Genomic DNA, 12,345 nt, shown 5'->3' on the forward strand with positions numbered 1-12,345 from the left:
CTGCAGAGCTTGCCTTTTGAAAGAGTACCTTTATACATTACCCAGCCCTTACAAACAGATAGTCTGCCTTTTTCTACTTTAGAACTTCAGAATAAAATACAGTAAATTCCACTTTGTTAATTTCTTGATCAGTCATTTTTAAAAAAATCTTATGTATACTCATATCTAATTTTCTTTGTAAAAAACCCTCATATATTAATCAGTTCATGAATCTTGTAAAAACCATGAGAAAAGACCAAATCTATGTCCACCCACATGCATATTTCCCAGTGAGTTCTACCATTCATAGCAATAGGAAATAAGTTTTGATAAGTGAAATAAGATTGCTGAAGATTCAATATGAAGAGCTGTGAAGGTTATTCAACCACAAAGGTAATATTAAACAAGAAAAGACTAAAGAGAGGGGAAAAAATTATAACATACAGCAGTGATGTGGTTAGACACCCTTGTGTCATTCTGTAGAAAAGTAGCCATGAAATTGGCTTACCCAGATAAATCAGTTTCATCAACATGTCAGGATACTCAGTCAGGAAAAAAAAAAAGCACCCTATGGTTTTAAGGGCTCCTGAGCTTTGGGGCATCTGCTACTAGGGGTAACCAAGTCACTTCAAAAGGGTTCACAGATGTCATCCAAACAGTGGTTTCCCTCCTTTTATACGTGGCCTAAAAGAACACGGCTGCCAGTTCTGAGGTGGGACTCGGAGCAAACTGCTCTCAGGGTGGCATTTCCCAGGTACGGCGTTTCCTAAAGCGCTCGTCCTTAGTGACTGCATGAAGAAAAAGAAGAGGTTGTGTGCTCTGTAATAGCAATCAGACCTGTAGCTGCTGAAATAAGGTAGCAAAATGGTGTGTTGGTTACCCCTTATACAGCCCCATTAAGAGTATAAAAAACAGTATCTACTTGAGAATCTGAAATCTCTCTAGCATTACCTTAATTCAACAACTCTTTTCATTCGCCACTAAATTTAATTAACAGAGTATAGAAATATTGTCCAGAGACCTTATTTGTTGCATTCACAATTTTCTTTCAGCCAACTTGATATGCCTCAGTATTCTTTGTTGCCAAGAGCTCCATTTATAAGAGATTTTGCTGAAAGTGAATGTTAATCTGGCTTAGGTACAGAAATAAAAAACTGGTAAGCCATGAAATGCGGTGTTGAGCACAAAGCTAATCCTCAAAGGAAGAAACAAGAATAGGTTGTACTAGGGCTTTTTTTTTTTCCCCTGCTTTTTGTCCAGCTTTGATTTATGAAGAGGACCTGAAAGTCCTGGAGTCAGTTTTTCCTTTACAATTTTTTCTTTGTTTTTTTTACATTAAAAACTTTTAGACCATATCTGAAAGAGCATGGTCTCATACCCACACCTATGTAAGGAAAATGTATGATTTTTAATATATACCTAAATATTTTCATGCAGATGTGCAGAGAGGCATACAAACAGACCTCAGTGCGGATAAGGTTTAGCTAGTATGGTAAACTTCAATTGTCTTTTAAACACTAGTACTGTAAGGTCAGATACTACCACTGTTAGGGGAGATGGATTTAAAAAGACTTACTTTCCCAAGTTAAGATGGAGCTATGATTCTATGAAAAAGATCTAGTGATCACAACCTCTTCGATTATGAGGCAGAGACTAATAATTGTGAAGGATAAAGATATCTAAACAGACTGTGCAACATATAGACATTTTTTTGTTGGGTTTTTTTTTCCCCTCTCAATGCCCAGTTTAATCTGCCACTAACAAGCTTTGGAGATTGTTGCATCTTCATGAAATCTGCTTGCAGACTGCCCCACCAAACCAGCAGGATGCTTGCAATTCGCATTTGAAACCTCACAGCAGTATTAAGAATAATACAGATGTTTGAATTCCCAAATACTTAACTGCTTCTCGAGTTTCCCTGCAGTAGGGAAAGCTTAAATCCATCTCATTTTTCATTCTGGAGCTTTTGTTTGATTTAGCAGCTGTATTTGGACTCACAACCATCTCAAGAAACCTTCTCCAAGGGGCATAACTATCTCCTAGGAGAAAAACACAGCCAAACACACTGTAACGCCAAGAACCTACTCATTAACAAGTGCAGAAGAGGAAAACAGATCCAGGGACACTAGCCACATTTGCACATTTTACAAATAGGCCTGTTTCTTATGAGCTAAAAGGCATTACATCATGCACCTAACCATTTTTCTTTCTAGAAAATCATACTGCTTACTCTGACCCAGAAGGAATACAAAAGGTTGTTCACAAAGGTCTGTAACAGCTTTATGTGGTAACCGATGGCTTTGACTAAGGATCTCAGAAAGAGGATCAGCTGTGCCAGTGTCACCCCATTTTCTTTCACGTCGTGTGCAGCTGGTGCTGGGACCAGGGGGGCACTGCGAAAGGCCGAGGACGGAGGTGTACTTGGCTCAGAAGCAGCGTGAATCACGGCTTCAAAGAACAAAACAACCTGTTTCATGATTAAATAGGGGAAATGAAAGCATGCAAAGGAGTTCCTGTTTTATCTGCATGCACGTGTGTGTGTGTAAACGTAGCCGACACACTCACGCACACAACTAACCGCAGGGAAATATGAGCGAATTAGAGAGATGTATGGATGACCTACACACATACATACTCATGTATGTGCCGGCATGCAAAAACCACCTACTTCATATATTGCCATGGTACAGCATGTACACTCTGTGTTTATTGCTTGTTGGTTGGTTTCACTCCTCAAATTAACTGACTTGGGCAAACTAAAACTAAAGATGCCAGGGTATTTCCCTGTCGTAAGTGGCACTGTGGAGTACTCATACTTCCATTAAGTCATCACACCAGTTTTCACTTGAGGAAATAGACAACGATGAAGGGATTTCTTTGTGAAAAACAAGGTTTTAGTCTTGTTTTAATGAAGAACCTATAGGGAAATCCCCATCCTTTTTAGATGGACTACCAGGTGAGCTTTAAAGCACCTCGATGTGTCAGGGAAGATCTCTGAATAACTTTCCCACAAGCCCCCAGTGAAAAGCTGTCACTCCTTTAGTTAACGCAGTCTTGGCACAACCCAGCATGGAGTGCCTGAACCTGCCCAGCAGTTAGCACTGCAATTCACAGCGAGGAGATGCCAACAGTTAAATGTGATTTTGCTTTTCCTGGGCTTCATTCCCATTCCATGCATGTGAAACCTCCTTGTCCACACAACAAATGCCCCCCTCCTACCTCCCAGGGACAGCAGTGCAGCAAGGTTTGCATCCCACTGGGTGTATGAAAGCCCAAAACATCAAGCCCACCTTCCCTTCTTCAGCAAAAACCTGCAGCAGCACCTCAGAGAGAGTAAGAGAAGCACAGACCTGTGAGCCTTTCCGAGGTAAACCATCCCTGCTTCCTGGGATGAGCAGGGGCTTTCCTTCTTGAGAATTTTATCTATATCAATGTTAGCAATGTTAAATAACCTCTGGAGACCTTGACTTCCATGAATTTGTGGAGTCCTACCTTTGAATATGTGTTTTCTTTTTGACAGTATCCTATATTTTATCATTTAAATGCATGCTAATAAAAAATATCTTTAAAAAACCTCAACACCTGCTGCCTGGTATTCTTTAATCAGAACTGCTCTATTTTCCGTTTCAAGAAATGGACATCAGTCCTTCTCAAGTTACCTTTTATGTACTACTCCAGTTTTCAACACATCTTCTGGCATCTCATCCCCACGCTTGGGGATGTTTGATGTCTTCTATGGAAACAACTTCACATCCTTGATTATCTTATTGCATTTCTCTACATCTTCTGTAGTTTGGAGACTACAGATCTACTTTTTTGGAGATGAGAAGAATCTGAACTGAACACAAAGCTCCAGATGTGAGTTCATTGCAGATTTTATTCAGTGGTTTATCATGCTGTTCCATCACACTGGCTATTTCCCTCCTAATAATTTCCGGTGTTTGTCATCGAAGAGCTCTGTGCCTCCAAGATGTTTTTTCCATTTCGTTATAGCCAATTTAGAGAATATCCTTGTGTTCGTAGCTAAGGATGTGCCATCTGCAGTACTTTGCAATTATTCACACCAAATCCAACCTTCATCTTATCATCATCTGCTAACTTAGAAATGTGAGAACCTTCTGTATTTCTTCACAGTTAGCTGTAGGTTGGTCTGCCCTCAATAACTGTTTATCATCCACAAATATAATCAGTTCATTATTAACTCTCTTTTACCAGATCACTCAGAAATACATTGCACAGCATTGGTCCCATTCTGGGATCTTTGGGTCACCTTCTCAGGAATTTCAGTAACCATCCTTATTCAAGAAAATGATTTCTTCTTAGTTTCTTATCTTTGAACCAGTAACTAATATGTAGGATGATTTTTCCCCTTCTCACATACTAGCCTAGTTTCTTACAGAACATTTGCCCAATTTATCCACAGCATTCCCTTAGTACTCGATTATCTCTTGGCCCTTGCCATGGCGGGACTCCTCTTTCTGATTGGCTTAGGGAAAAAAAAAAAGGTTGGTTTTTTTTTGGCTACACTATGGCTTTACATCTAATCCCACCAGGGTTCATACCTTCTACTATTTTCCTTCTTCAGATTTCACTCCTACATTTTAATGACTGTGTTTTTAACTCCTGAAATCTCATTTACTCTTGTTTAGCAATGCTAACTTTTCTTCCAGGTGTGGGAGTAGAGGGACATCCTTTTAAAAATTGATTTAGATTCACTCTGAGATCCCACTGCACATCTACACATGCTGCAAGACTCCACGATACCTTCAAGCATTTGAGCTGCTCCTTTTGCTTTTGCTTTTTTTGCTTCCTAATGCTTATGATTCGCCCTTTTCAAACTGAAAAATGCTGCAGTGAATTTTCTGTATGGCATCCCTTTGCTAAACGAGGATTCTCCTCTTTCCTCCATGGAAAGACCAGAACCTGCACCACCACCCTTGCTGTTCATACTCAGCCCCTGAAAGTTATGGCAACTGTGGTGCAAAATCTTGCTACTGAACATAATGTACATTAATGGTGAAGATATCTGTACAAAACTACAAACAGAATAAAAGTATAAAGTATGAGCCTAAATGCACGCAGCCCAAATGCACCAAAATGCACCATCACATATCTTACCCACACTAGAAAATGAGCAGAGAAAAATCAGCATTAGTTTTAGGAAAAACGTAACATTAAGAGACTTATCCTTTGCCCTTGAGAAACAAAGACTAGGAAGGGTTTTTTAAGAAAATAAAGGTAGTGAAATGAAGTACATTTAACCTACTGAGCCCTAGCTCTACCTTTCCTGAAGCATCTTGCGGGGGGGGGGGAAAGACTTACTGTGCTATGCATTTCCTTCTGTATTTTCTATCATATGCTATCTCCTGTGAATATGGAAACATCTATTTCCTTTCATTGTATTTACATACTAAGATATCACAGCTAAAAATATATGAATTTACTCATTTTTGACCAAAGCTGGTTTGGTGTAAATAAAATAACTCCTTGAAATATTATGCAATCAAAATTTAAAAAGTTTGTGCCTTTGACTTCAAATGGTAGTGTGTAGGCTTTTCTACAGACAGCAGCGTTGGACAGAAAGGTGTGCAGTAAACATGATAAAAACAAATGTCTTCATATGCTAAAGGTTTTTATCTTTCTCATTGGTGACTTTTCAATGAAACAAAATGTAGCTCAAATACTGGAGTTGTCAGGAATACTAGCAGTGTCAACTCCACATAGCTGAGGAACAGTGATTTAATTCATTTTCCTCGTCAGCTCAATTCAGCTTGATGAGTTACATCTATTTGTTGCCAGGGCATTGCCTTGATTCTCAGATTTTAAACAGAGATTTCAGTACTGGCTTTAGAAGAAAAAAGGAAAAGTTTTGTGAGGAGAGATGTTTGGTAGGAAATCAATTAAAGAAAATCAGTAGACCTGGAGGACTAATATGAACCCATCCCTCCAGAGCCTTTCTACAGAGTACTGCCTAACTTGGTTTCAATTGGTTTTGGTCAGGATTTAAACACGTAGAGTCAGCTCAGCTGAGCAAAACTTTACCAGCTCCAAAACCAATCTTATGGATCAAGTAATAAAGTGGAAAAACTAAAGGTAAATTATTCATAGTTTTGTCAGTCAGTTTTGGTGACAGTGGTTTGTTTTTTTTTTTTTTTAAATGCTGCTTGAAAGCAAATTTTAGAAACTTGCAAGTGTTTTTAAGTGTTTTAAGACTGTCCAGATTTTTGTAAATGTTGCTGTCTAAATAATTTTGTCCAAATTTTGTAGAGAAATTCTTGCATTCAGTTGTGAATAATCAAGAATCCAGTGCTGTTTAAGTTAGTACTTCCAGTTCAGCCCCTTCTTTTAGCTAGTCCCCCCTGCTTTTTCTGAAAGTAGCATCCTAGCTGGGATCAAAACATCGCTTGGGGAGCACAGCAATAGAAACAAGAAAAATTTTACCCTGAAGGAGATTTTAGAGAAATTAGGAGAATTATATCAGGAATGAACTTGGCTGAGCCTACACAGAGGCACTACATGTCTCATTCAGTAGGGTTTGTTATATTGTTATAGTATTGAAGTACTATAAAACATTTTATCCACTCTCTTTTTACACATTTACACGTGCATTTAGCCCTACTGCTTTTGGCTCCTGCAGGAGGCCACGCAGAGCTTGGGGGGCTGGGGGCGGCACTTTGGCGATGCTGGAAAGTTCAGCAAGATAGGGCTTTTAAAAATGGAAGGTATAAAATGCAGACTAAGCAGGATGTGTAATCAACAGCCTCCTCTCCTTAGAAAATGTATTTTTTATTTAATGGAGGGTGAGAGGGAGGAGGGAGGGAGAAAGATCAGAAAGATATTTTTTGGACGGACTGTGCCCTTTACAAACATTAACATTCTCTTAATATGCCAAAAACTCTTAACTGAGATAAAACAATGCAAATAGCTAAGTTGGTCACAAGAACAGCTGCTCAGACAGGACTCAACCTATAAAGATGACATAAAAAGTTGACTCTATGCAGATTTAAAAAAAAAAAAAAATTTTTTCCTGTTCTCTCACCTGCTTTGAAACAAATTTTAGATGTTCTTTTAACAATGTTCTGAAAGAACTAAGCTAAACAGCTTGTACCCTCTAAAATATAAAAGAGTGTAATTGTAACACAAATAACGGATAATCTAATGGGAGATATGACTCTGGAGTTTTTGGAAATTTAATCCTGTCCTTTAACACTTGTTTTTGCAAAGCAGCATTTTGTACATTTTTAATCCACCTTTCTGCAATCCATTTTCCAATGTCAGTCAGACTGGATCTATAGGGACCCAGAGACAAGAATCATTTTGTTATGGTAATAAAGGACAAGAGGAATGCATTCTTGTGAATTTGTTCCCTTTGAAAACTTTATCTATGAAAGACAAAAATATCTTGTTTTTAAAGACAGCAGAGCTTTAAAATACCCATTTCATATCCAAGGCTTTTAACTGTATGGGCTTCATATTTTCCTATGCATTTATCCATAAAATTATATAAAAATATTTTCTAACACACAATAGAATATGCCCAGCCTATATATTAACTTATTTCATTCAGGTTTTTTAAAAAAGGCTGCACTCGAAAAAATAAAGACATTTTTAGTTACGAATCAATATACAGACTAAAAAGACTGATTTTTATTTTTTTTTAAATCTATCATTACTAGTGGTACTCTCATTTGAACAGTATACTAAGTTTGCTCTTGCCTTCTCACTTGTCCTCCCCAGTGCTGGGGACACCTGCCTGAAGCTCACGGGAGGCAGTAAGTGGGTGTAAGATGAAAACCCGCCGCATTTCCCCACTTACCTCTCTTCGATGTCCTGCAATGCAGCTCCTTCATGTTGGCTTCTCCCCAGCACTGCTGAAATGCCCTCCGGGGTCCTACCCAAGCATCGAACCCCTACACCCAGACTCAGGGCATTCTGCTCTCCTCACACTGCACCCCTCTCCCGTCACAGCGAGCAGCCCCAAAAATGGGCTACCATTCACGAGCTCTTCACCTTGCACCCCAGGGACCAAGGTGCCCTTCAGGGACTCTCTACTCCAGGACCTCTCACAGCCCACTTTGCCATCTCTCTACTCTTCTACCTCATGAGCACTGATCAAACCAAGCGTGCTCTGGCACTGGACAGGTTTCTGATCAATAAATTACTCTGGTTTACATGGTTCAAATTTAAGCTTTTATTTGGTTTTTAAATTAAAAAAATAAATTTCGTTATTAAATAGTGGAATGGGTCTAAACTAATGTTTACATGTTAATTCACTTGCTTTAGGATACCACCAGAGAAATAATTAAAGTATACCACCCGGACAAAACTTTCTGTTAGAAAGCTCAACAGTGGCGTAATTCAGTTAAACAGAAAAAAAAAACCCCAAAAGTCTTAATGTTTACAATGAACGTTAGAAGTAAACCTCTGGTTTTAATGTCATCCAAATCTAGTTTCCATCACAAAGGCAGTCATTGTATTCAGAATACTATACCACAGTGCTAATGTCATCGGCTTCATCTGGTTTCTTTTGCCTGCTTGGCAGGGATTTCAAGTACTCAAGGTGCCTCCTTGCATCCTCCTGATTTTGCCGGACGTAATAAACCACGTACGAGATCACCATGGTGAACCAGCCAAACATGGTGACCAGCATGGCGTAATCGGTAGTCTTTTTAGGAAGGTTGCAGAGGTCAGCATCATTGGCAGCGTTGAGGAACGGTCTCCCCGCGTGTTCATCGAGCACAGAGGTCTTGCAGATGACGTTGTTGGCCGTCTCATGGTTGGAAGCCATGCTCCTCAACACCTGCTGCAGCGTGCAGTCACAGTGCCAGGGATTGTTTGCAATTCTGGCTCTGGCCTTTAAGTTGTTGAAAGCGTTTTTGTGCACGCTTTGAATCCGGTTGTCAGACAAATCCAGAGTCTGCAAGGTTTCTGCCACCCCTTTAAAGGCATGTTCATCTATAAATTCAATCCCATTTTTTGATAAATTGAGGACTCTCAGTTGATGCAAGTCCTTAAAAATTTCATTGGGGATTGACGTTATCTGATTGGAGTCCAAATAAAGTAAGACTGTTTCTGGAGGAAGATCTCTGGGTATTTCCTTGAGGTTCGCATTGCTACAGCTGACATTCAGACCTCCGGAGTGAGAACAGAGGCAGCCTTTCGGGCACATACTGGCAGAATGAAAGCACAGTATCATGAGGACAAAACTTTGTAAGAGCAGACACATGGAGAGGGAACGAGTTAACCACAGGTCTACCAAATGCATGCTGGGGTGTCAGCATAATCACACGACCATTTCTCATTCAGCCAACAGTGGTGGGAAAAGGACCGGCAAAGCTGAAACGGGGCTTCATTGTCTTCGGTGGGATTAGGAAAAATGGACTAACGCGGGGACTTCCTCATGGTCAGTAATCTTCTTAGGAGTACACCTACAGAGAGGAAGGGAAAAAAGTTCCTTATACCATGAACTCCAATCCCAATTTTGTTTTCATTAAAAAAATAGAAATACAATGAAGTCAAACTGAAATGCAACACTAAATAAATTATCTATTATCCTATCAGTGCACCAGAGGATTTATTTCGGTAACTCTTATTAGCATGGAGTAGTTTAGTACATAAATCCCCAGGACATTTTTAAGAAGATAGACTACACTTACTCCAAATTGCACAGGTTGCGGTTTAATACTTATTAGAGGAGGCACTGGTTTGTTTTTATCACAGACTTTTCTAAAACAGCTATAAAACTAAATTACATTTTCCCTTGCTAAAGTAGAAGATGCATTAATAGGACCTAAGAGTTGGATCTCCAGACCCAGTGACAGGTAAGTGAGGAATTCGTTGTGCATAATGTGAACTTATCTCAAAATAATTCATGTTATTTTAAGTCTACATCAAAGTACTTTGCCAAGGAAATATTTTTAATATATCAAGAAACAAAAATTAAGTAAACCAAATGCTTCTGCAAGACACCACAAACATCCACCATCTCCTTGTGTGACTCTCCCTCCTCTTCTGCTTTTGACTGCTGGATTCCCTGTACCTCCCAGCGCTTTGTGAGACACTGCTGTGACACCCACAGAAATCATTTCTACTTCCAGTTTTCTTGAAAATTTTCCTTTTCATTTAACATAGAGAAAGAAATGTAACAATTGCCAAAAACTCACTCCCCCCAAACCAAATAAAACTCACAAACCTATGTACGAGCCAAACAACGACAACAAAACCTTACTCACTGCACGTAATTTGCTAATATAACATATGAAAAATATTCTTTCTGCTTCTCCTCTCTCAAGTTGGCTTAAAAATAGTAAATATCCAGAAGCTGTTCCATTTTCTCCTTTAATTGGAGCACAAATACATACAGAAGTCTGAAATGCTGACCTATAAGGTTTCAAAGACAACCTCATTTATTTTTTTCCATATTATGGTAAACTATGAATTTCTAACCACAACAGGTCCATTTGTTTTCACGTACATGCCCTGTGTCTTTGCAGCAGCTTGGATATTTGCAGCCTTCAGGATGTATTTACATATAAATGAATTTATTTTTTTTTCCCCAAACCTATAGCTTAGTCCACTGAACAACAAAATCCCTGCAGGGAGGATATGTGTGATTCTACAGGAAAAAGAACAAATTGCATGACAATCATTTTTGCCTGCAGAACTCACATACTAACTGCAGTTTCTGGCACATCACAGGAATATGGATCAGATGTGTCATGCAGTATTTCAAACCTATAGCTTAAGTTTTATTTAACCCTTTAGCTGAGGCTTAGAATGTCAGTAACCCTACAGAAAAAAACCCACAAAACAACAACAAAAAACCCCGAACCCAAAACTATCTTACTAGCATGTACATTATGTGTAATTACTCCATTGCTATGGCTTGGGAATAGCAAAAGCTCAGCACATTCTCACTGCAACTACTACAGAGAGTAGCGTTACCACTACTATTCTCCAACTTATTTATTGATCGAGAGAGATTGCCCAAGAACCTAAATACCTAAATACAAAGTTTACACTTGGACTCCATAAAACTTCTACTCCAAAATTAAAAAGAAAGGAATTGTTAGCAATGAGAAATTGCTGGAAATGTGAAACCATTAAGAAGGGAAGTAAGCAGAGCACAAAAAGCTCCCTATGAGGATATCCACAATCAATGGAGTCCTGCAGGACCTCAACAACGAGAAGCCCATTGCACTGGGTACCTCCTCGCCTTTTCTCCCTACAGCTCTTTGGTCAATGCAGTGGCTGGTGTTCAAACCAGATAGAAATCTACTACAGAAGGAGACAAGCTACAGAAGTTGTTTTTTCCCAGCCTGCCCAAAAGTGCTAAGTACTTGCTAAAATGTGCAGCCCATTCGGAGGCCAAGCTGGAGCTGGCATCTGCTCCCCCCACAACTCCGAGCTGGCAATCTGCTCCTCCCTCCCGCAGCCCTGGGTGCTGTGGCAAGAAGGCCCATCCCCTGGAAAAACAGCCACCAATTTTCTTTTCTCATCATGTTGACATGTCTCACTACTGTGCTGCACCAAAAGAGTAGATGAGTGGTCCAGCCCATCACCACAGAATGAGCATCATCTCTCGTCACCTACTGCTTGTATACAGTGGCTTCCCACCAATGACACTGGGGTCCTACTGCAGGAATGGACTGGGGTGAAAGAGTGAACAGCTGAAGTAGTCTCACATGCTTAGTTTTGTAGAAGCATAAAAATCACACTGTTCTTCCCAGAGTGTGAGGATTAAGTATCATATGTGCTTCATTACAGGCTAAAAAAACCTCCTGCCAACCTGGAATTACACCATGGATCCTGCCAAGTCTTACATAGCACAGCTATGCCACCAAAGATCATGTGTCAAAAGGCTCCAAGCACCAAAGACAACGTGGAACGTCTTCATCCAACTGAAGACAAATGTACCTCTTTTTCTTTAATGTATTAATGTGTTTAGAGTGGAAGAAGTAGGATCATTACAGACTAAGCAGGAAAGTGTTTAATGAAGCAATGCCTCTTCAAAAGAGATAACTAAGTAAATGGGTAAAGAGGGAGAAAAATCCAGTGTTTTAAGTTGTTAGAGCAAATACAAGTTTAAACCCATAATTAACAACCCAGTCAACAAAACTTAGCTGAGCAACAATAAAGCTCAGCAAATTCTCAGTAAATTAACTGGAAGCAAAACAACAGGACTAAGTATCAGTCAGGGGAAATGGAGCTTTCTTTACTTCCATAATCAGAGTATCTGATCCAAGGGATACCTGAGGTTTGGGTTTCACTGAACTCATAGCATCATAGTGACTGCAACAAGAAAAAAGAGAACTAGGATCCACTCATTTGTAATGCCAACAGCATCTATTCTTGAGCCTCTATCTA

At 39.5% G+C, this 12,345-nt stretch overlaps 1 protein-coding gene across 12 annotated transcripts in view; it reads right to left on the reverse strand.

Moving 5' to 3' along the window:
* The window catches only part of LRRC3B (leucine rich repeat containing 3B), a 59,001-nt gene that overhangs the window by 4,471 nt on the left and 42,185 nt on the right, over positions 1 to 12,345 (reverse strand). For 10 of the 12 annotated variants that reach the window (XM_075745784.1, XM_075745782.1, XM_075745786.1 and 7 more), the window contains one exon: positions 7,591 to 9,407. In XM_075745784.1, the coding sequence (XP_075601899.1) occupies positions 8,465 to 9,244 (780 nt within the window). In that variant the 5' untranslated portion in view covers positions 9,245 to 9,407 and the 3' untranslated portion in view covers positions 7,591 to 8,464. Of the gene's footprint in view, positions 1 to 7,588; positions 9,408 to 12,345 lie in introns of those variants that run through there. The other 2 variants (XR_012834074.1, XM_075745789.1) reach the window with 2 other exon arrangements.

This window comes from Balearica regulorum, chromosome 2, assembly GCF_011004875.1.
Source record: "Balearica regulorum gibbericeps isolate bBalReg1 chromosome 2, bBalReg1.pri, whole genome shotgun sequence".
Classification (NCBI taxonomy): Eukaryota; Metazoa; Chordata; class Aves; order Gruiformes; family Gruidae; genus Balearica; species Balearica regulorum.